Genomic DNA, 26,192 nt, shown 5'->3' on the forward strand with positions numbered 1-26,192 from the left:
GCGCTTTTGACACCTTCGCAATTTTTTTCGTTTGCCCATTTCGCGGAGTTGGTGGAGATGAACATTTGGCCGCCTCGCGATCACATCAAACGCACGTGGGCCAGACTAAAATCCACTTGCGGCCTTGCTTAATTGAGCCCCTTTTTTTTTTTCAACTTTACTCATGCTTTGATCTTACTTGGACAAGATAGCCACACATTCTACATTCCTGTGAGAAAATGTCTTCCACTTCCTAGTCTTTGCAAAAATGTTTACTCTGGTACTTAGCAGTCTTGCCATTTCTCTGGACTACTATTTATGACATCTCCTCGATTAACCCTTCTCACCCACCTCAAACATTTTTTGTCAACATTTTCAGTACTGGGCAGTAGTAGCCGCTTACTTATAGATTACTTACTATTACTATACTTTACATACATGAATAAAAGTTATATTCATGTTATCATTAAACAATCTCCCTTGTAAAGTTTGAACCCCCCTTAAGTCTACAGTAAAAAGCATGCAGGTGCATAAGCGACTGCAGTGCCTAATTTGTCCGCATGAGGACAGCAGCTCCCCTCCTGGTTATTTTATCCAGCTTCCCTCTCAGGTGAGTTACCCGATTTTTTTTCTCGGGGGGGCTAACGAAATGGACAAAATTCAACGCTCTGTCCTGCTTTGGTCCGATTTTGGATGACAAATCTCCACGAGTGTGTCGCAGTGTCTAAATGGTCACTTGAGCACGGCAGAAGGTGCAGCTTGCGCGCACTTGATGGTTGCGTCAATTGTGCGCACTGGCGCGCCACACAGACAGCAAGAGAGAGAGCGAGAGAGAGAGATTGGCGCGTGAGGAGGGGATCGGAGGGCAGCTGGATGTTATGATTGTGGCTGGACACTGAAATGGGCACCTGAACTGTGGGAACATGTCGTGACCAATTCAATACCTGTGAGCTCCGTGGCACCGTCGTTGCACCTTTTGGATTGATCTGCCCTGATGGCAAGGTACACACATTTCTGCACGCAACTTTACACATCTTTGAGCTTGTATTTGCTTATCAAGTAAGAAACATTTTGGCCAGGACAGTAGTTCGCACATGGGCTTGGAACATGTGCGTGTCTAGGGGGCGTTGCGACTGTTGGTCAACTTCGAGTTGCAAAATAGCCATTGGCGTGTTTCGTTTTGTTGTTGTTGCTGTTTCAAAGTCGAAATGGGCCGAGACAGGCGAATTAACTGGACTGTAAAATCACTGGCCAGTTCATTAGATATGTATACCTCCAATGTCAGAGGCGTGTTCAATAGGAGTGATGGAGTGTCTTATATTGAGAGGTTTCTAATATTTTGACTGTCATGCTGCGAACCATATGGTCTGTCTCCACTTTTTGGGAGACCGTTTTAGTCCAAATGTTAAACTTCCCAAGGGTGTGGCTGTTTGTCTGATTTTTGTCATTTCCAAGTTGAGTATTCACTCTTTAATTGCGTATATCAATAATATTGTTTCAATACAATTGTATATTTTGGCTGTGGCTGGCCACACTTGTCCAATTGGAATTCATGAAAATTACATTTAAAAAAAACTTACTGGATTGAATCATATTATTTGGGTAAAGTGTTTTTTTTTTCTTGACTCAAAAGATGAAATGCACGTTTTGTTTTCTACCTAATTACACGATTCATAGTTTTTGATACAAGAGAAGAAATGCATTTTATTTTAAGAAGTTGACTCCATTTGATTGCATTAGAAATAACGCTCTATTTACTGCATGTAAACGTAGTCATAGTCCTTGTAATTTGATATCAAACCGTACACAAGGTACACCATCAAGATGAACCCAGCACTGACCTTTTACATCGCATTTTTTTTCCTCGAGGAATGATTTTTTTCCCTTTATTGTATCATTGAGGTCTAACTGAAGGTGGCTTATGTTGTCGTTTTGATATAATAAAAAGCACTCTAAAAGGGTGCTTCATTTGTGCTGTCAACAAAGACAGTCTTGGTGCCTGTGCCCTTCATGTAAGAAGGGATTTCTTAATTATGTTATCTGTGCATGACATTGATTACCTCACACTTCCTTAATCTTCTCTATCTTTGCAACTAAGGACCTTTTTATTTATAGTTTCCTCATTAAACAGAGGTGTATTGTCAATAAGGGGCCAAATGTTCATTGTTAGTTTCACCCACGCTTGCTCTGTTCACCACTTAAATTTTGTCATTGACAGGTAAATAACACAAACGTGCAGTTCATTGAACAGCTGAGTCACTGATGGAGGTGGAAATGATGATTATTATGGAAATGATTACCTAAAATCAAAATGAAAGATCTCACAGCGTAAGTGGAGAACAGATAAACTCCAAATTCACTTTGACCTGTGAAGAAAAAGTGTTAGTTGGTACACTCAGTTTGTTGTGGTTGATCAACTCACTAATCCCTCAAATGAAATCCTGTAAACGGATAAATGCAATGGATTTGCTTGTTTTTAAAGTGAAAAAAGGATGGATGAAATATTAGCAAAATCATAAAACGATGCAACATGTAATATAACCCAAGAATAACTCAATTACTTTGTCAGAATTTGATACCATTGATTAAAAAAATAAATAAATTACGGTGGCGAAAACTGTTCAGCAGCTTAAACCATCAACTATTTTTGTTAATCCAATTTGTGCATTTAAATGTTTCACAAGCTTGCTTATTTATTCATTTATTTATTTATTAAATAATGAATGAGTATGTGAATCATCTAACTCTGTGTGCCCTGTGATTGACTAGCAGCCAGTCTAGGGTGTAGTCCGACTTTTGCGCATCATCTTGAATAAGCTTGCACTTTCCGCAATTCTGAATAGGATAAGTATTATAGAAGATTGACGAATGAATGTTTAATCAGCTCTTGTCACATACCATTAGATTATGCAGTTGCACCGAATGAAGTGACCTGTGAATGTTTGCAATGAAACATATCAGTAAACAAAGGTAGCTATCAAATGTAATGTTGAAAAATGAGAAGCTTATTTATGCATGCAACCATCTCAGATTGGTGAAAGTGAGGCTATTACAGCATGTACCGTATTATCGTGTCATTTTGTTATTAGTCTGTCTCCATGGTTACACATTCCAAAAGTTTTTTCTTTGTTGGAATAAATACAATAAAAGTGGAAGTGGAAAAGTTGGAATAAAAGTGCAGGGTGACATTGAATGGATTTAGTTTCTTATGCGGCTTTTTGTGTGTTGCTGCACAATGGAACACATTTTAACATGAATGGAAAGGTTGCAAGGCAAATAATTGCAACAGTTTGTTTGTTGTTTTAAAGACAAGTGGGTGCCATCTGCTGCTGTTTCCACATCTGCATCACCAGTTAAAAAGAATTTCTCGGTCTCATACCTGGAGAAGAGTCTTTGGACCCCTCTTCCTCTCTTTTCTCTGAGTCCTAACATGTGTGCTAATCAACATAATGAGGATCACAGTTGACGTGCAACGTCTGGGCCTGTCTCGTTGGGTTCCAGGCGTGGTTGTGTGGTGCGTTGGCTGCTCTCGTTGTGCCAGTAAAATGCCAACTTCAATCAGGGGGAGTCAACGTCAAGACGGGCACTCAGAAGGACACGGCCATGTACAAATGATGGATGACATAATAGTCATGCATGACTTAGGCCAGTGGTTGCGTTTTCTAGAAACTAGCTTTAATTTCGTGAACAAAAACTATTCGTCAACGCACATTATTCACCCGATGGTAACTAGACTAGATGATACTAAAACCTCTATAACTGTGACCAAATAAACATGCATTTTCGCGGACTAATGAAGACAAGGCGAAATTGTAGTTAATTAAATAGAAACTGGAAACAACAAACTTGTAGCGACTTGTCACAGTTCACCTCAAAGACATTGTGGTAAGTAAAATGTTTGGTGGTGGTTGTTTATAAAGTAACAAACGGCTTAAATGTTCAAACAAGAACGTTCAACCGCTGCTGGCTAACTTACTAGCATGAAGCAAAAGTGGTCGCTTGATGTAATTGTGTGTGTGAAGTTGAGTTTGTGCTACCTGAGATACGCTCTACTGGTCGGGTTCAGTGGAAACCTGCTTTCCGTTTGGTAGTCAGTTTAGTTAAAGCAGACAAGGTGCTAATCTAGGAGCTGCATGCGAACTAAAGATCGCCTGGGCAGCTACACAAACGTGCCCAAATTAAAACAATTCATCCAGTTAAAATAAAGTAATGGGGCCCACATAATTCAAAACACCTACATTTTCATACATGAAAATGTTCCATATCTGCTGACAAAAATGTAATTTATATTATATATAAAGTTATTTTTGACAGTTTTTGTTGACTAATTTATGCGTTGTTGCTCTGAAATCAAGACTAAATTTCTCTATTTATAGTTGAGTCAAATTTAACTAATTAAAAACGGGATGAGGTTGACTAAATGTGCTGAAGGAAAACAAGTGCGATTGAAGCTGGACTAAAACTGAGACGACATTTAAAAGTTGCTGATAAAATCAACACTAATGGATCGAGGAAGACATTTGATGACCTTTTGAAATTAAACCTCAAAAGATTACAAAGGTAGGTTGGCAGGGGAAAAAAACTGAAAAAACCCCCACATTTGTTAAATAAGTCAACATGACTTGACGGGAGTAAGTGAGCGATATGATCTGTGAAAAAAAAAGAAAACATTCATATCAGGCCCAATCCTGTGCCTGTACTTTGACATTGAAGAAACCAACGTGCCCAAGGAAAAACTGTCAATCAGAGACAAAAAGTGTGACTCACGAGGATGAGTTGTCCATCATTTGTTGCTCACTCACTGGCGCACTCATTGGTGGCACACCGGAAACGTACCTTATTGGTAATCAAGTGTTACTATCGCATTAAATGTCATTGGTTTGATTTTTTTTTTCTTTTGTGAGGCCGCAGGGGTGTGCCAGCTGTGAGTGTGCACACAAGTGTGCCCAAAATGATTGACAGCTCGCAAGTCAAACTTTCTTTCTCTGATTGCTTGTTTTTAATTGGCCGTGGTGCTTTCTTGTATATCCAATTAGAGGCAAAAAATGGGGCAGAGACAGGATTTTTTTGTTTCCTTTATGCAAACTAAGATAAAATCATTAGAGCTGTTTTAACGCGGATAACAAAAAGTGTAGGTCTTTTTTTATCGCAAACTCCATCAATAAATCCTTTTCGGAAAATAAAACGTCAATAGTTTGTCTTTAATTAGATGGGGAATGCAGAGAAGTGCAATAGTAACAGTTTAATCAGTTGGAATTATTATTCTATAAAAACAATAACTATAGAAGTATTTGTTATTGCTTTGGCAATCTGAAGCGTATCTAAATGCCGCTGGAAGATGTTTATACTTCAGTATTCATTTTTGCTTCTGTAATGATATTCACATTGGTGTGACGCTATTTCAAATGAGTTAACAAGTTTGATAATCTGCCAAAAGCTGGCTGCGAGCCATGACGTCCACAAACTTGAGCTGCAATATGCTTGTTTAAGGATGAGACATGTGATTAGAGCACAAGGTAGTTCACTTTTTCTCACACACCAAATATGTTCTGTGTGGGAACTCTAATTATCGCCTCCATCATATAACATAATTGCCCGTGTTTGATTATTCAAATTTTTATGAAAAAAAATCACTAGCTTTCACAGGCCACATCGAATGTTGTGCGAGGTTGGATCTGATTTTGACACCTGTGTCTTAGAAAGTTATTAGTTATCGGATTACACGTTTTGTTGTATGCACTGTTTGTCAAATTTGTCAAGCTTTCTGTCTGGAGGATGTGCAGCTCACCTGTGAGTGACCCTAGTGAGGATAAGAAATGGATATAAAAAGCAGCTGGATGGATAACAATAACTTAGATATATTCATCGGCTTTCTAGGGCCCCAAGGATTCTGTGACAACACAAATATGCTGAAATTGGACCATTGTCAATCCCCAAAGTACCTTTTCTTTGTCTTTCTTGTGCATTTTCTGTTGAATGACCGTAGTGGTGGCAAAGGTCGAGTGTGAAAAGTGATACTTGTGGATTTCGTTAGAATCTTTTCTTAACATTGAATTATTATGCAAACTGCATTGCGTAATGTGCTTACTTGCCAGTTAATAAAGCACTCATTTGGATAACAAAATGCAAATGGCGCGTACGATCAAAATTTTGTCATCACCCATGGACACGTCTAATTGAAAAATGAAGCTGTAGTGTGTAGCACAGTGTTTTACAATGTGATTGTTTCATATTCATCCCACATTCGCATAGACACTCGCACGTGAACGAAACACTCACAAGCTGATACTGCAGACATAAACCTGTGTGGATGAGTGGAATGGAGCCAATTTTCCCATCAGAAGATTAAGTGGGATGCATGCAGTGGACAGTTTGGATGTTTCAAGCTGCCAACACTGACTTTCACCCAAACGTGTTTTCTAAACAAGAGAGCTTTGCAACGAGGAGCTGCGGCATATACAGAAGTGATAGTGTTCTTCTCAATTTTATCGGACTTAACAGGACTAATTGCCATCTATACATCCATTTTCAATAGCACTTTCCTCGTTAAGTTCGCTGGCGAGCTCAAGTCTGACTGTGGGCCAGAAGTGGGATACACCCTGGACTGGTTGCAAGCCAAACGCAGAGCACATACTACTTCTGGAATCACCAGTCTCAGAGGATGATCATTCAGTTGTTTAAATTTGTGTAAAAAAAACAAAACAAAAAAAAAAAACAGACGTGACAAAACTGAAGTTATTACGAATGGCAACTCTCTGACTTTGAGAAACACTCCAAAAAAGTCAAGGAAATAAATGTAGTCAGTAACAATTACTTGTTTAGACCAAGCAAGTGGGAAAAATATGCAAAAAAACAAAAAACAACAACACACATTTGAGTAAGCCTGCCTGGTTTGTTAAAAGGTGATCAGTTGGGATGGCAATTGTCAGGCTATGAGCAAAGTGTGAAGAGTGTGTACTGCCCTTGAAAAGTAATCTGATGGAGCGCTTGAGCACTGCTAGCTGCTAGCGCATGCTGGCGCTAGCTAAAGCTTGTTAGCGCTGGAGCCGCTGCTAAAAGCTGGCATCAAGTACCATACAATAGGATGCCTTTGCGTTATTGAAATCGGTAGCACATTTGTGACGACAAACGGCTCCAAACCGAGTTTTGAAACAAGTGAAATCAGGAGTTACGCCGCGAAACGCTCTCGGGAAAGATTTCAAAATAAAATACAAATGTACTTAGGCTTGGTTAGTTGGTAAGGCTAAGTGTATTTTGAAGTTAGTGTGTTCCTGTCAGGCATACTTTAAACAATTGTTGTGGTTAGCTTCACTAAATAAAAAGGTACCTGATGCAGAAAAAATCCCTTGAGCATTTTTTTTTAACCCAGGTACCTGAATTACCCAATATTTGTTTCAACTTTAGCGGTTTCTTACAGTTTCAAACTGGTCAAACAACAAAATGCCATGTATCGGTTCAGAAATATTTGACTTTTTCTGCAAAAAGATCAACATGGTGTCAACTCAATTTATACTTACAGCTTCGGACATAAGCACTAAAGAGTTATTAATGTAAAGTGACCTGTAGTAATATACTCATACAGTGCTGTGAAAAAATACTTGCCCCCTAAAGACAACCAAAATAAATGGGTTAGGGTTGAATACAGTTTGTAAATAATGATTTTAATTATGAAGAGGAAAAAAATCCTAACCCTATATTTTTGGCCTTACGTGAAAAGGTTTGTGCCCTCAAGTTTATGCAAATGCGAGTTAGCTATCATGACAACAAAGCCACATCTGAATGGCTCAAAAACAAAATGAAGATAAAGAAGGGGATCAGTCAAAGTTCGGACTTAAGTACATTTTATATGCTGTGGTATAACCGAAATGGGAAGTTGAAGCTCAAAAACCATCCAATATGACTTAGTTAAAACAATTCTGCAAATAAAAGTAGGCCACAATTCCTCCACATGATGCAAGACTCATAACCCGTTATCGCAAATGCTTATTTCAGTTATTACTTCCAAAAGCGGCACAACCAGTTATGAGGTCCAGAGGGCAATTGCTTTTTCACGTGGAGCCAATTAGGTTTGAATGACGCCCATCCATCCCCATCCAACCTCCCCCGCTAAATAAATCTAACCATCATGGGCGGGCATGGCTCAGTGGTACATTGGTCGTCTCCCAATCCTGAAGGTTGTGGGTTTGATCCGCAACCTTTATGCCCATGTTAAAGCATGCTTGAGCAAGACACTGAACCCCAATTTGCTATTTTATTCAGGATGACATTATATTGTAAATATTGATCACTGGTCAGGATCAGCGAACCATTGTGCAAATCTTTCCTCCTCCATAAAACAACAGCATTTAATTTTCAAGTGAATGGCCTCTTGCGTTTCAAATTTCCCAGAGGAAACATCTGCATTTAAACAACACTATCAGTTCTGTGGATTGAACTTCTAATTTGCTAACTATGCTTCAAAGTCCTTGTCCTCCAATGAAACGTTCCAGGGCCTTCAAGACTGTAGATGGAGATATTATGCAGGAAATAAAGGATGCAAGTGAATAACATCCATCTTCTCTGTGTGTTAACTTTCATGGCTGCCATAAAGGAAAGTTCTCAAATTAAAGCAGAGCTGGAATTATGCATGAATGACAAACATTTATGAGAATCTCACCTTTTTCAGCAGTGTGCAGCGACTGGCATGCACTTAAGTGCTTTGAGCAATTTAAGCGGAGGGGGGGGGCAGTTTGGCGTGCACAACCAACATTCCTGCTCTGCTCAACTGTTGGATTATTTTCAAACCATTGCTTCCACATTTGTGTCTGCGTGCGAGAGCGTGGCTGTGTGACACATGCATGCCACTTGGAATTGTGGTCTTCATCTCCACTTTGCCAGAGGCATAGCGATGCATCAGTTCATGGCAACTGTGTGCTCTTTGATGGCTTTGTATGAGCGTTGTCACCACAAAATGCACGCTTAAGTTCAGGGCAACGTGTCGCTCAGATATAGGTTCTAAAATTTACCAAAATATGACTTTGTTCATGAAAAATTAAGTCACAAGGCTGCTGGAAATTCAGATGATTATTTGTGGTTATTTGATTCGCTGCTAAATGTGTTGACATGCCGCCTCCAATCTCTATTTGATGATTTATATTTTGACTGATTCATTTATAGCAGACAATTTTGTTTTAGGTTAATTTTTTTTACCTGACATGTTTCGGCGAGTCTTTCGCCTTCTTCAGACTGTGTGAAGGCGAAAGACTCGCCGAAACATGTCAGGTAAAAAAAATATTAACCTAAAACGAAATTGTCTGCTATAAATGAATGAGTCAAAATATAAATAATAAGAAGACAAAGAAACTTCTTACAATCTCTATTCGATGAGTCAATGGCTTGCATTGATCCCTCTATCATCTATCGATCCATCAATGTTGAGCCTTACCGCTTATCACGATCAAAACAAAAAAAGAAAAAATAAGAACACTTGTCGCTTGAGTTGTGAACAGAATTTTAATAGTCGTTCACAACCCGCACTTACTATGCTGTATACTGTATGCCTTAACAATTGGCAGCTACGAGAAGTCAGACAGACACCCACCAAGGAAATTATTCTTAACACAGGATTACGGACAAGTTTAGCTAGTTCCGTCATTACCCTGTAATAAATGTAACATTTATATTGATTGGCATGATAAAATATCCACAATCACCATTCCCCCATTCCATCATAGCTCTGCATCCCTTTTATTTAGTACAACAACATAAACACACTCAGACTGCAAGTGGAACCCGAAAAAAAAAATAGGGTCATATGACCAACCAGTCAGCTGTGGTGCCCCCGCTGCTGGTTGCCTAGCAACCGTCACATACTGAGTCTACGGTGGTAAAGGGGCCACGCAGCTTGGACCAGCTCAGGTGACATTTGTAAAATCGGGTGGTGGCCCTGATTAAAGCCATCATAAATGATTAAATGTTGTAACCGTACTATAAATAAAAATGATTATAAGTCGAAAACTATCACAAAACACAAATCAAAGTCCTGATGTAGCCAAAACAAGTTCTGTTACAAGTTGTTAATTTTAATAATTAATACAATCCTTTCATGCTATTCTGTCACAAGACATCCACCAACATTGCATCACCAACATTTTTGAACAGAGTTTTAGAATACTATACACTGACAATGACAAAATAGTAACGTTAAAAGGTTACAATAAGAGTTAGAGGACTATTTTTTTATATATATTGTGTATGTAAATTATTTAAAAAATTGTTCTGTAGGCTATATGAAATATTAGGTTCCTAATTCATGAATTGTTAGCTTGACACTGTTATAATGCCCTCGTTCTCCACAGCTTTGTAGGAGGAAAAAAACATCCAGATGATCCTTTTGTGTCTGTTCCAATATTTACTTAAAAAGTAAAACAATGATAAGAACAATATTGCAGGTTAAGAAAAATACCTGTAAATAAGGTGACTAATCAGAGAGAACGTTGGGTTGAAAAGAGAAAAAAAAAATGTTGAGGTGGGTATTTTTTTTCCACCATTTCAATTCCTAAAGTCCTCATTTATCATGTGCGCGTACTTGCCGAAGTGTGCATAAAGCATGTGGACTAACATTCCCACGTAAAGTATGGGATTTATCAATTTAGGCTTGTGCGTAAGGATTTGCGTAATTTACATACCAAGGACCAAAATGCAGAAACGAGTGGAACAGCATGATGATAGATTTATAGGAACAGAAATTGTGGGTAGCTTTTTCTGGAGGAGAATTGCTCCTGATGAGTGAAAGGTATCTGTCTGCTGAGCAGTCTGAAGACCTAAAGGCATATAAGGGGAATGTTTGTGACTTTAAAGTGCGCCTTATGACTGCGAAAATACGGTATATATATATATATGACAGGATATATTGAGCAGTCAAATGGGAAAGTACAAAGTGTCCATATTCATAGGCTTCGTCCTCCGAAGGGCAATTCGAAACCATGGAAGGCTCCTCCTCATGTAGCCAATGTGGACTGCACAAACCATTGAACAGGTTTAATATCCGTGCGCAAATTCATAGGTCGTTTCCGCCAAATCCTGAGTATGTTGGCCACATGACGTAACTTCGCGCGGTGTCCAAATTCATGCAGCTTTTGAGAACCAGCCTTCAAATCTGGCCTCCATTGAGTTAATTGCGAATTGCCTCGCTCATCTGTATCATTTTTCTTCGACGCTTAAAACGTGGAGGCACCCAAAGACACCGACATATTCGACTTGGCACATTACTTTCAAATGTTACAAATGCAAGTATATGTTTTTTAATCTTAAAACATCCCTCACTCAAGACAGATAAGACACATTGTGCAACAAGTTTTGAGTTGTTAGATCCGGATGAAGTGATTTTATTTCTGGTGTTGACCTAATATCTCTAGTGTTGAATGGTATATATGGTTAAAATATTTTTAAACTGTTGTAATTTTGCATATTAGAAGTGCCGACCTGGCCTACGTGCAATCAAATCAAATATGGTCGGCGGGGGCCCGAAATAAAAGCTTTAAAAGAAAAGGAACCAGAATTAGTTCAGGGCAGTTCTGCATGTTAGCATATTTTTATATTTGTTTTAAGCTTTGCTTACGTCTCATAGGGCAAAGAGTTGAGCACTCAACTCAATTAAAAAATAAATCCGCGTGTAGCCTCTTCAACTGGGTCGAAGTTTTTAGTTGCCACAGCATGGATAAAAGAACCATTTTGGGGACACAGAACATTTGAAGGGGTAGAGCTAATTTCCATGATAATAAATATTTTAAAATGTATATGAAGTAATGTTAATGTATGTTTCCAATAATAACAGGATTTCTTTGACATTGCTTAAAAAAAATTTTTTTTTTATTGCTGGCACTTGTTTCTGATGCTTACTGAGCTTCCTCCATTTGTTCGCAAAAGGATGACACAATGAGAGAGTTTGTCTCTCCTCTCTTCCTTTAAAAGTAATAAATCTGGTAATTGAAATAAAATATGAACAATTTTGGGTTCTGTAGCTCAAAGTAAAAGGGGGCAGCAGCTAAGAATTTGAATGAAGACAAAATGTAATTAATTGTCCAATACGCCACTTGAAACACAAAACACATGCGTAGAACAAGAGCGGCGTAGAAGAATGGAGCAATATTTTTACTTATATATAAATGTAGAACATAGAAAAATGGCAACAATAAGTGTTTAACAAATATTAACATAACTGCCAAGGGAGCAGTAAGAGCGGAGCAATGTGGGCGTTATGAAAGTGTGCGCCGAAGCAGCCTTCGTTCAGAGCCCGTTTCCATGGAAACGAAGGCCAGATCTGAAGGCTGGATTAGAAGGCCGCGTGTTTCCGCTTGAATTTGGACACTGCCTGCGGTCGAGTCTCACCGGAAGTCTTGTTAGCTAATTCTAATCTGTGCTAACACTGCAGCTCTTCTTACCTTTTGTCTTAGTCATGATAATGCTTCCATGTAGTGTTGTCCTGCCACTGCTTCAAAATGGTAAATCTTGGCCAAGCCTAGCTGCTATGTCATGTGTGGATACACTTTGTGGGGGCAGTTATTTTGTTTGTGTAAATGTAAAACAGCTCGCACATACACAGACACATTTCGCTTATGAGCATATTTTCAGAAATAAGGTAGCGAAACATGTATTTTGGTTGTTTAACACTTGATGGGCAGACAGGCATTTCAGAGATCCAACTGAACACAAGCAATTAAAAAAGTAAATTTTCCGTAATCAAAAAGAGTCTAAAGTTCCAAGAAAGCATCTTCATTTTATCTTTTTTTTTAAGTAGCCTTGCATTGGCTGTCACGTAAACAGTCAACTCTGCCAACCTAATATATTTCGGCATCCACTTTCATTTTCTTCACCACCCTCCTTAGACCTTCTGTTTATTTTTCTTTCATCATCTATCCCCTCTTGTGTTGTTTCCTCTTTTTAATTTAATGTTGCCTGCCATCTATTTATGGAGGAATGCTGCTATGAAAGTGCTGCGCCACGTGGAGAGAAACCTTGCTGAATGTCCCCACATGGCCTTTTGTGGCACATGTCGCAGAGTCGGACGGTATAAAGCAACATAGCAAGATGTACTGTGACAGATTGGGTCTGACTGAGGGCAAGAATGAGAAATTCCGTGTGTGCACTCACAAGGAGGTGAATCAAAGGTTGTATTAGGACTCCATGGCCTACTGTAAATGAGACAGCTTTTCATGTCGCTAACTGTATACACAAGTATAATACCAACGCCGAGAAAAATATGATGAGGTGGTGCACGCCACATGCATGATCACCTTGACACACTGTACAGTTTTAATTTTGGACTTGTTCAATCTAAAATGACATAGTGGACACAGATTTGCACCCCATACAACTTGGTAATCAAGTGTTGTCACGTTGTACCCCGTGAGGTGTCTCTTACGTCTCATGAAACACGAATAGTAGTTTTTACATAAGTTAAAATGTTTTCCATACGATAATGAATGTTTACCTTGATAAAAAGAGAGAGGAATGTGCTGTGGAACAGTTATGCCTGGGCACACGTATATACCTGCGTGTATTTATTTATTTAATTATTTATTTATTTAATTTTTAATTTTTCCTCATTTCTTTTGTTTTGGTCTTTACAGAGTGGACCGGAATTGTCCCCGTTTGTTATAGATAGACACACAAAGTTGCATAAAACAAGTAAATATATCCCACATAAAGTGTACTGTACAGGGATACATTTGGGAGGAAAATACTACTTTTCGTGTTTCACATTTGTTCATCGGTAACAGCCCTGGACATGGCGAATGTTTAGTTTGGTGAATGCTCCATATAGTTGTCGTGGTTTGATGACTGACTGAGCTTCATCGTTAAACGTTTAAAGAGAGAAGGCAAAACAGGAGTAAAGTACAAAAAAAAAATGTCAACTTTCAATATAACTGCAATATTTTTTTTTATATTGAATCCGTATCTAATCAGATGCTTGAAGGAACTTGCGCACATCTAATCGTGTTGATCAAATTCCAGAAATCTTTCTCTGCAAATCATAATCTTCAGCTTTGATTGACACTGCCAGAGTGGGATTCATTTGACATTATTACATATTTCATTTAACACAGTTTTATTATACATATACCGTGCATGCACTGCATCATTCTGAGATATACTGCAGTTCATATTCCGACTCGCTCATGTAAATGGATTTGGGAACCACATTTCATTCCTACTTGTTCCACTCTCTCTCGTCCAGTTTTCTGGTTAGCCACCTCTTTGTTTCTCAGTCATTCATGGCACTTGAAGCCATAAGTCCTGATGGACTCCTTCTGGACTAACATCCCTTTTCACAATTCATCTTACAACGGATGTTTTCTTCACTCCTCTAAAGCGTTGATGTTGCAATATGACCTCCTTTATTGTTTTTTATGCTTGCTTAGCAAATGTATATTTTATTTGACTTTTTTGTCTGTTTCTACGAGAACAACGGGCACCACCCCGCTCATCTCCCGTCCATCAGCATTAATGCACAAATGAACAAAACAGTGTACCCGATGGCTAAGTAGGCCATGAGTGTGCGACCTGTGACATGTGACCCTGACTCTGCTTTGGATTAGAACTTGGATTGATTTGTGGTATTACCAAATGAACAGATGGAGTCAGAACACTGCAGTCTGGTGTAGTCTGTCATGTACTGTACATCTATGTCAATGTTTGGTTCTGCGTGTGAGCAGAGGCTCATGCATGCTTTGTGTGTTAGACATCTACCCACGCACAATCTCTGCTGCCCCGAGTCATAAATCCTGCGTTGTTTGAGGATCCACTTGAAAAATTTACCATATGTAAAATAGCTCTTCATTTTATTGTTAATGCCAACCACAAAAAAAAAACTGCTTCTGTCATGTGATGTAAATAACGAGGAACCACAGTAATACAAATGGTTCATTTGTTAAGTTAAGCGCTTTTGGTTGAACAGTCCAGTGTTCACCTGCTACTTCGTGGCTTGGTTATTGCGGATTCACTCAATCGCAAGCTTTCATTTGTGAGCATAACTTCATCTATTGCAGTTTTACCTCGCTGCTGCTTTGATGTTTTAAATTGTGGAACAAAATGCATAATATAGCTCTTTTACTGAGAAATTAAGTGAGCTGGGATTTACTCAAAGGTGACCCTAGTGAAGAGAAGTAAAATAGAAAATGCATAGATGGGCGTCGTCATCATGATTTTGGAAGTGTGAAACATTTCTGGCAGCATAACATTTCAAAAAACTGAGGAGGAGAAATGGTGGGGTTCATAATTTAATAAAGAAATCGCAATTCAAAGGTGTCTTGACAATGCCAATCATGAGCCAAGAGTGACAAATAATGTTGTAGTTTCTTTTTAGTTTAGACACATGCAGTGAAGAAGATTGCATCACAATGCCATATTCTAGGTTTAAATCTTAACTCTGATCTTTCAATGTGCAGTTTGCCATTTTGAGTTTCTCTGTTTTCTGATCATGTTAAATATAACATGCATGATGCTAACAGAAGATTCTAACTTGGTTATTTAGCAGCAATTTGTGTATTTATTTTCAAATTGCTATACTTTTGTTCTGCTGTAAGATGGCTTCAGAAAAAGTATACACGAGTGTGTTACAACTCAGTTAGTTTGATCCATGGTTTGCCCGCCTTGATGGCGATGGATGACACAAGTGGGAATCAGATTACGCGCACTGTCAGTCGTAGGTCACAAAGTTTGTTGAAACACAAGCAAAGATGGACTAGAAAAACTATTTCATGTTTTTCTGTTGGATCGGACATGTACATTGGGGTCACTCAGTTTTGAATTACATTGTATTGAGTGTAGCTCTCTGCCTCTTCCAATCAGATATCATTCATCAGTTATTGTGGGGCGAGTCAAGATGGATGAGGAGGATTACGTCAGGAAGATTTACTACTGCACATGTAATTGAAACAAGCAGTGCGGGGTTTCTAAAACATGAGTGGAGTATGCCTTTGTCAGTTGGTGTCAGTGATGTTCAGCGGGGCCGTCTCCGTGGCGACAGACAAAGTGGAGCAACTGATTGGACGCTCAAGCTCAGGGGCATGTGTGTTGCCTCTTGGTGTTGCTGATGGGAGATGTTAGCCTAACAGGAAACAATTCCACATAGAGTGGCCATGCAACGAACCAAGAGAATGTCATTTTGTTTTGCTGTTGTGTACCTCGTGACTGTGACCATTTTACATATCTGCCTTTTTCATTTCTGGCAACTTAATGCATCTTCCCTGCAATTTTCTGCCTCAGTTGTTTGTTTGCTATTCCGTCGTTGTGGTGCCATGCGGGCGATGTTGTACAAAATCATCCAAGTGTGTTAGGACGTCTTCCCAATAGATTTGCAGCTGCCAAGCCCATATGAAGAGCTGTTTTCCAAATCACTGTGAATTATTCTGGGGTAAAAAAAAAAAACATACCTGCACATTTTACATACATTATTTTGGGCCTATATAATTAATTTGTCTGATCTGTCAATCTAACCATGCGCAACAATAATTGACAAATCCCTAAACAGTCTTGATTTTAAAATTATGTGCTTTTTTTTTTTTCCCCCAAACATTTTTGACAGTTTTGTTTTCAAACAAAAGAGCAGCAGACTTCATGCAATTAATAGATAAAAATGAATTGACCAAACTATCCGATCATAACGTAATGAATTAGCGCAGGGATGGGCATCTGGCGAGCCGTGTCTACACACTTAATGGACCCTTGATTAATTTTAAAAAATAGATGTCAAAAATCAGGGGGAAAGATTAGGGGGGAGGGTTCACTCTGATATTGACTGAGACTTGATCCCTTTTTATTATGAATATGTTAAGCATGGGACCGGATGTGTGTTTTATTTCATGAAACCATGACTGTGGATGGTATGATATACGATGACTTCTCAGCCCTGATCCAAAGTCTTCCATAGGCCAACATTGTCGCATGTCATGCCCACTTGGCCAATTAGAATGGAACACAATGTCACACACTCAAGAAATTACTTCAGAGGTGTTCATATTTATACAAATTGATTTCATGTACTGTCAGCCTCAGATATCAGACTTAAAGATCAGACTTCATTCATTTAGGAGCCAAATGATACTCTGCAGCCGGGACAAATATGCATGGACTACTTATCCTCATTTTTTGTCATCTTGCACTGCAATTACCTTCATGATTTGTGAGAAGAGCTTACTCGTGGCTGTGTAGTCAGGTAGCAGACTGTTAATTATATTGGGGAAAAGAATGAAGTGAATCATTTGTTCCTTCCTCACCCCAAGTGCACTGCATCAAGGTTATTCTTGCTGCCAAAAGAAACAAACTGCCATGCCCCTAATATGATCATTGATTGATGTTGTTGCTATTCAACATGTAACATTATTTGTTTAACCAGTTTCTCTTTTCCTTCTCATTGGCTCAGCCTTTTGAGCAGTTTAAAATTTACAAAATGCATGTCTGATTTTTATTTAAGTATTTTCAAAATGACTAATGGTCCATATATGGTTTTTAGATTTTCTCCTGGATCTTTCCCTCCTTTAGTGGTATTTCAGTGGTTGCCATGGCCACAGTCAACCTGTGGCAGAAAGTTGGAAAAGGTTCAGTCACAAAGCAGACGGCGTACGTCCTGCATCCTTCTCTTCCATTTGGGCCTGACACCATGTTTACCCTGGAAGCAATCTAGACTATAGCAACAAGTTTCCTTCTCCTGTTCTAAAATACCTTTTGGAATCATGTGGACGCCGTTAATCGCAGACGGTCAGACAGTAATGCCAACATCTTAATACTTGAGACAGGACATAAATCTCCCACCGCACTCCAGAGTGATAATGTTCTGAACTGTTGTATCGTATTATGTAACGCAAGTAAACCAATGTGCTATTTTTTCCCCTCTCGCAACTTACTGTATGTGATTAAAAGTCCTGATAAAAGATGACATAAAGTGCTTCATGTCAAACAAGAAGCTGCGGCAAAGCTATATAGGGATCACGGCATCATGACTAAAGAAAAAAAAAAAAACATTCATTAGCGCTCTTAGGCAGCTATCAGCAAGACCCTTTCTCCATGTGGGTGGAGGTGCATACCTATGTTTGCATGGCAACCAGACTTGAACGCTGCGTGCCACATCATTTTGCTGCAGTTTTTTTCTTTTAACATGATTTATTGTGGAATGTGATTCCGGTGAAGAAGCCAGAATCTGTCACTGTCTTACATGATTTGACTTTTTCTGTGGCTTTCTTTGTCCATCCATCCATCCATTTTCCGAAGCGTTTGAAGAATAACTGTGAAATGCCCCATAAGTCTGTTTTTGTAGGATATTCTATCAGAAAAAAAAACAGCCAGTCTTTGTAGCTAAGCAGGAAGGCACAATCTTAAACTAATCTCTAATTCTGATCTTGTTAAGTCAAACAAAGCACTCCATTGATTTTGAAGAATGTCATGTAGCAGATCAATGAGGTAATTTTTTGAGGCTTTTGCTTATTTTCTTGTCCTTGACTGCTCTGTGGGGACTACCCACTGTTGTCTAGTTGAATTCAAAGGGACTTCATATATCAATGCAACATATGTCCTCTTGACTGGTTATGAAGTCCGACCCCGACTTCTTGTTGCGTTGAGATCCATTAAGCTCAAGCTGAACACAGTTAAGAAGTGAACATTCCAAGTTGTTAGGAGAGTAATGAATTTAAGGACAGAGGAAGTTTATTCAATTCTTGTTTGGATTATGGATGCTACATTAGACTTTAACTCCGGATGTGGACTTTAGCAAACAAAAAAGGAGTAGGGTCATAGTAACAGACTATCAAATTTGGGATGGACCTATTGCGTTGAAAACAGCCATCACGATGAATCTCCGGAGATCATGGAAAAAATAAAACTCAAGTCTTGACCTCATTTGACCAAGCATCTTTTACAAAAGCCCTTTACTTTTCAGTTTGGAGATACTCTCCTGCTTTGTGTTGTGGGAAGTGAAATACAAATTTGACCTTTTGTTACACGCCACGTCTCAAGAGTGTGCCGCACTTCCTATTTGGAGATGAGATCTACTGCCCCGAGTCAGATGCTGGCTTGACCTCTTAAAGATGTCTGCACTATTTTTTGGCCATCTTGGAAACTTAGTCGATTTCATTTACACTTGTGTGACAGGGAGATGGAAAAACTGTTAACTCTGATAAGGAGTTAAGAGTTCCTTCTGACTCTACCTACGGCTGTCATTTCCCCTGTTTATTGTTCTTTTGAACACTCCTCGTTGAAGTTTCTCCTTCCTTAGGAAGATGGATCAGAGCCGTGAGAAAGCCACGGAGAAAAGCTCAGTCAAGTGAGCTCTCGTGATGTCATGCAAGACAGCGGTTTGAAATTAAACAGCATTTCGAATTGGAGGTCTTCGGCTAGTTGCAGTTTTATCAATTTTCTTTTAATAGTTTAGTAATTAATAGAATTGTGTTACCCTTTAATTTCACAGCAGCAGTTAAAAAAATCGCAGTTGCACTATACATTTATTTACTATTGCTCATATTTAGGGACAGAGCATGCTATGTAAAAACCCTCTCCAAGTTACTGAGTTTCTTCATCATTGTTTATTTTAGCCCAAAAGAAAATCACCACTGAGGGCTTTCCACTATGTAAGCATATGTTAAAAGAAAAAAGGCCCTTATAAATGTGAGGGCACATTCACTCAAAGGTACAACTGCTTGTGTTAGTAGTACTTTTTTTTTTTCTTTGAAAACTGAGTCCCGAGGCTGGTTTAAATTGGTAAAATAAAATTTGGTTTAAGGTGTACATCCAATTGAACAACATTGCTAATTCACAAGTGGAAATTCAATCATATTTTTAAGTGTTTCTGTGGTGAAATATGGTTAAATTATCCAGTGGTAGCTTCAGGCAAGTGGCATTAATTTTCAGTTTGGACATGGAGGAGTGAAACACTTGTTTTGTCAAAGCTTAAAAATAAGCAGAGCTACATTGTGTTTCGTTGACTGCACAAACTTTAGCTAACAGTGCTAATGAGCAGCTTTACTTCATTTGTGTTTGGCAATGAGCCCGGACTGTTTCACACAGTTCCTCTCACGAGCTGACAAGAATAAGTCGGCGACTTGGTGCTTTCTCCACAACTTCATTCTGTGGTTGTGGGGGCTTCGATTGTGTGCCTACCCGCCCTCAGGGCCGAGTGATCAGAATCCATACAGGCCATTGGCATGGTCGTATGTCAAGCCGGATGAGGGCTGGATCATTATTACTTGGAAGGCCACTTTCTCACATGCGCATTTAAACTTTTGTAATTCAGCATTTTTGATTTTGAGTCCATGTGACCAGATCTCATCAACCATGTTTGTGAACTTAACATTTTGCTCTATTGGCTCCTGATCATTTCGTCAAGGTGTTTCTTTTCTCTTTTTATTGATTCCTGGGGAAAAAAATACATTGAGCCAGCGAGTCCACCAGTAATCTACAAGTAGGCGCTTCATGCTGGGAATGCCAATAATCATTTTTAGCATCTTTCTTTCGTTCTTCGGCTTCCTGTTGTGCAGCTATTCAGCCGGAAGCTTTCATTCCCGTTGTTAAATTTAGTCCCGGAAAAGTTCATGGGCACCTCAAAATAGCTCGACCTCTTTTCTAAATCTCTAAGCTTCTTTTGGTGTATATGAGTGTGTGTACTTTGCCTTTTCAGGGGTGCTTGCTTCCTATTCACAAAGACCTATTTCATGTAATTGTGCCTTTGCTAGAAAAAGGCTACATGAGGATCAGAGAGGGCTGATAGCAGAAGGAGTACTCTTAAAAGATCATTATCGGTCTGAATATTTTACTATTTTCCTTTTTTTTGTGTGTGTCTTGGTAATCTAAATACAGTACAATGTAAGAAGTCCAGAAAGTGTTTGGAGCTGTTGGAACCAAAACAAAAATAGTGTTACGATGTAAAAAAGTTGCATGAATGAATGATGTAAATGGAAAAAGTCATGCACTAAATAAACTATTTGTAGAGCTAAAATGAGGGATTTTAGATGAGCAGTCTATCTAGTAGACTTTAAACTAATTCACAAAAATGTGCTACTTCTTCCGTCTAATACCTCAATTTACAGGAGTTTAATAGTGTCAGTAACTTCCAGATTTCCCGAGTAGACGAGGATTCCAAAATCAAGGACTCAGACTCAAAAAGATTTTAGTCATACAAAAAAAAAAAATAGATGTAGTGTTCATCCCTGGGATGAAATGCCCATCTCTGCTTTTGATGATGTATAGGTGGCATGAGCATGACCTGAGCATCCAGACTGCACTGGCATTGGATTTGAATCCACGTACAAGGAGGCCTGGGTTACATCTGACAAAAATCTGACTTTTCCTGTTCACATTGACATGAAAAAAAAATCAAGTATTTCGCATAAGGGCATAAAACATTGAGCTGACTGGAAGTTAAGCCCCTTGTGTTTAAGCGCAAAATGAACCTGTTCAGCCTCCACTGAAGTCCTTGACAAAGCAGCCAAGGAAGTGAAAGAGGGAAAGTGTGTTTATATTCTTCTGCCACCTGGACAAATTGAATGTAGAGTAAAGTAGAGAGGTTGCCAACTTGGTGGAGCGAAGTGACGAATACATGAAAGGAAGGAGTATGGAGTAGTGAGGGAGGAAAAAGGCAAACGGATAATGAGGGTCAAAGTTTGAAAGATAAAAGGAGGGAAGGCTTGGCGATGTTGGGTGTGTGTGTGGGTTGGAGGTGGAGATGGCTCAACTTACCCCGTCTCGATGCTGAATATAGGTTGGGAAACACAGCTCTATTGACTTGAAATTACATCACTGACTTTGCCATTTTTTTGCTTTCAAAAAAGTCTCTATTTGGTTCCTTAAAAAATTTAGCAATTACCACCGTCATGTCAATCAATCAGTTGAATAGCATTCTGTTATGGCAAATGTTTGAATTCTAAAAAGTGCTGTGGCTGAACAAACCAAAGTTAAGTGTAGATGAACAGAGCACATTCTGTAAGCATAGCTGTCTTAATTGCTTAAATCAACTCACTGTAGGAATAATAGAGTTTAATCATCTAACGAGACACAAGAGTGAACCGACTCTCCCACAGCACCTCTGCTAACGCTGACTTAAGAGCCATTCATTAAATTCTTGTAACTTCCCCAAAGTCATGCCCATGGTGACGAGACAGCTGCAGTATGTGGGCAACTCGGCATCCAAGACGAAGCAGGATTTGTTTTTTTTCTCTCAAGCTTTCTACTCTCATCTGCACCTGCTTGTCTACTCTGTCCCATTTTCAACATTTGACAACTTGTAACGTCTCTCTTTTGAATGGCAAACATTGTGCGTACCACAGCATCAAACATCCACATTTGGTCCGGACAGTACAGCCACTAGTTGCAATTTCATACATGACTTGGACGTGAAGTCTGAATCGGTAGTTTGTGATGTAACGTGGTGGAGAATGTAACAAAAGGATGGCCGAGTGGTCTAAGGCGCCGCGTTCAGGACCCAGTCTCGCCAGGGGGCCTGGGTTCGAATCTCGAATTTCCCCATTGTGGGACTAATAAAGGCAATATTATTATTATTATTATTAGTAAAACAATACTGAAACTGAAGTTTCAAGATGAACAGTAAAGCCACAAACGTCTCTTATATAAGAGATATAAGAACATGTTGAAAGAAAAAAAATCACGAAAGTTGTATTTCACTAATTTCAAGAATAATCCTAACTGATCCCATCATCCATCTCTTCCTTTTTGATTGTCGCCATATATTTTCATGCACCATATTTTCCCGACTATATGTCACTCCAGAGGATAAGTCGCACCAGCCTAAAAATGTATAATGCGGTAGAAAAAAAATCTAAAAATCATACCTACGTCGTATTGGAGTATAAGTCACATTTTTTGCGTGTAATTTATTTGACAAAATTAAAAATTAAAAAAATAGACATTTCATCTTGGAAGGCAAGTTACAACAATAATAAAAAATTTGAAAACAAACTGAATGGTTTGTAAGATATGCAAACACAATCAAATCAATTCAGCTACATGGAAAAATATACATGAACAGAAAAGGTTAATGTGTTCGGAACATCGCTGTCCATGCTCTCATACTGAGGCAGTTGCGTTACATAAAGCAGAAGCATCAAGGTCCTACCGCAAAGTTCTTCACATTCCTCGCATTGGCAGCTACCTGAGCGTGTAGATGTAACTAATGGCCTACCTAGACTTTTTTTTTTTAAATAAGTGGGATTTATATTCCGTAAAATACGGTAATGTGAAACCGCAAGATGGATTGAGTGTTTGGTTTTGTCACTTGCTCTGATGCTCCATCTGTTCAAATATTTTCCACTAGGGAAAATGTTGCTGTTGCTGAATGGGATTTGAACACAGCGCAGCTGAATCTTGTAAATATCTCAAGTGACCTAAACATAACAAGCAAACAATGGTTCATACGTTGCCTTAGTAACTACATCAAAGGAGGGATGATCAGCAGTGTAGGATGTCTTAAGGTCATTTGCATTTTTGAATTTGGAAACCATTTGCATCCAGTAAAAACACGCCCCCTTGTCCTTTTGTGCAGACTTATAATCTATCATGGGATGTTTTGCCATTTCCTTTTAGACGATTTTCCTACTGTGACTCATCATTTAAAATTTTGTTTCTGTGTGTTTTTGCAGGTTGGGTCTCATCGAGGGACACGTGCTCCTATGAGTCAGAGTATATTCCTTCAGGATATGGAGATGTTGCCTAATTAAGACAGGAAAAGCTTTTTTGGACATCCAGGGAAATCTTTTAGTTGCACTTGTGAAGTTTTCATTTTAGACTGTGGATCATTTACCCTCCCTGCGTCCTTTTTAAGATTGGTTGCTTCTTGAGGTTTTTGTGGGATTAGTTGTTAAACCTGAAGACACCCATCTTGGAGAATATATTCGAGTCCAAATAAGCTCCTAGCAGGACCCACTGAGGAAAGGACACGGCCAGAGAAAACGGGGGAAAATATTTGAAGGGCAGATGGCTTTGCTACACACAAACCAACAGCCGAATGAATAAAACATTTATATAGGAGGAGACGTGACATCTGGAAGAGGGGTGAGTTTCACACTTTTTTTTTTTTTTTTTACCTCCTCCGCTCTATCTGCCACATCCCTCCTTGCATCGTACACTTCCTCTCTTGGATGCAAGCGTGCATCCGCTTTTAACCTATGCCAAACTAAAATTATGTTTTGATCTCTGTTTATTGGTTATCGAGTTCAGTGATTCCTAAACACTCTAATCATGTGTAAAAATGATCCAATTTAATTTAAAGAAAGGCTTTATTAAGTTGTGTGTGACTTTCATTGGTAGTAAGTAATTAATTTTGCTTAGAAAAGTGCATAAGCGCTGAGAAATATACCTTTATATTGATGTATTTCACGTTTATGGCAATGTTTTCACAGTATATGTCACAGATAAGTGCAGGTTGAGTCCAAAAAGACGTACAATTTGTGCATACTTGCTTGACAATAGTTGACGCAGATATTCCATGAGGAGGATGCAAATAAAAACAATGCCACAATGCATTGGAAACATTTGCAAGGGTTCATCCAGAACCAACACATGAGGTGCACATTGTCAAGTTATTCCCCAATCTCGACAAAATAGGGTACTTTTGCACGCTTTGTCGAGCTCCCAGTGTGCACTCGGACAAGCAGGTGCACACGTGTGCAGTGATCAATTCAGGCGTGAGGTGTGGGCAATGAATGTTGGAGATGGGGCATGGTGACTTGATTCTGATTGTTCAGCCTTGATGAAGGTCAAACGCATTATTGAAATCCATTTTAGTTGTTTTCCATTCAGATGTTCTTTCACTTTTTCCTCCCTTAACCCTCCTTTCATCCTTCCTCCTTTCAGCCTGGTATGTGATGGTGTCCCCCCTCCTCTCAGTCTCGGAGACATGCCTGTGCAGGAGATGGCGGTGAGTCCTGTTAAGTCCCTGTACTGGGAGAAGTTCCCCCCCATGTCCCAGCGCAGAGTCTACTGCACCTCCATCTACCAAGAAGGTCTACTCTATGTGCTGGGGGGCTGCAGTGAGACTGGCATGCCCCTAGACAGCGTGGAGGTGCTTGACGTGGAGAGCCAGACGTGGAGCCAGCTGCCGCCACTGCCCACGGCAAGGGCAGGAGCTGCGGCCGTGGCGCTGGGCGGACAGGTCATGGTCCTGGGAGGAATGAATCAGCAGCAGACCCCGTTGGCGTCAGTGGACGTTTTTCACCCAGATGAGGGCAAATGGGAGCCGAAGGCTAGTCTGGGGCAGCCGTCCATGGGCATCACGACTGCGCAGAAAGGTACGGTTGCTGATACTTTAAGTTGAGATAAAGCAAGTTATGGAACTTTGCTGGGTTGGTTTGACTTTTTTGTGTGTTGTTGTTGTTCAGATAGGTGTGCCCAGATTAATTGCTGTTCTTTGTATTTGATGTTGTCTTTTTAAGAAATTAGCTGAGCATCATTACATTTTGTCTTACTCTATAATCAAGTATATTTAAGTGTTTTAGGGATACTTAATTCAAACAACAGTTTTTCTTTGTTTCCAAAAAAAAAAACGAAGGCGTGATAAACATGAACAAAATCAAAAGCAGAATCAACAAAGTAATCCCGTGCTCAGTACATCTCATTTAACATGCCCCCAAAAAGTTGCCCTTTTAATTCACTGAAGTATATAACTAATATATATATATATATATATATATATATATATATATATATATATATATATATTAATATCAAAATTAGCTTTAACTATTGATCATTTTCAGATATGCACAGATTTAATTTTGTATAATCATTTTGGATGTATAAGACTAATATACAGGGATTGGCTCATCTGGTGTTTACGGTTGGGGCTTTATTACGGGGGGCGCTCTTTTGCTTATGTACTCTAACTTCATTTTTATTACATCAGAAAACCATTTTTATTCTCAATAATTTTACAGTATATTACTCAACTCGGCTGTATTTACAGAGCACGTTAAGACAACCACCGCTGAATACAAAGTGAGCAAAAATGGTCCTTGATGACTACTTGGTGCCCGTGAGGTTCACGTTGGTGACCCCTGCTCTATCTATTATAGTCTCTGTGAGGTTAGAACACCAGCATTACTTTTTTCTTATCATGCTTTTCTAGACACTACTCAGTTGTTTGTTCCACTTAGAATGAATCCACCCTAAAAGCTGAGGCCCTTTTGCTGTTGTATACAGCAGCACTTTCTCTCTGATGTGGAAAGGACTTGTCT

At 39.2% G+C, this 26,192-nt stretch overlaps 1 protein-coding gene across 3 annotated transcripts in view; it reads left to right on the top strand.

The window, feature by feature from the left end:
• Positions 1 to 608: 608 nt before the first annotated feature.
• Positions 609 to 26,192, top strand: part of klhdc8b (kelch domain containing 8B) — an 82,190-nt gene continuing 56,606 nt past the window's right edge. For 2 of the 3 annotated variants that reach the window (XM_088291705.1, XM_088291708.1), the window contains exons 1-2: positions 609 to 981; positions 24,814 to 25,247. In XM_088291705.1, the coding sequence (XP_088147831.1) occupies positions 974 to 981; positions 24,814 to 25,247 (442 nt within the window). In that variant the 5' untranslated portion in view covers positions 609 to 973. Of the gene's footprint in view, positions 982 to 23,600; positions 24,013 to 24,813; positions 25,248 to 26,192 lie in introns of all 3 variants that reach the window. The other variant, XM_088291706.1, reaches the window with a different exon arrangement.

This window comes from Idiotropiscis lumnitzeri, chromosome 3 (assembly GCF_059441095.1).
Source record: "Idiotropiscis lumnitzeri isolate Australia: NSW breed Sydney's pygmy pipehorse chromosome 3, RoL_Ilum_1.0, whole genome shotgun sequence".
NCBI lineage: Eukaryota > Metazoa > Chordata > Actinopteri > Syngnathiformes > Syngnathidae > Idiotropiscis > Idiotropiscis lumnitzeri.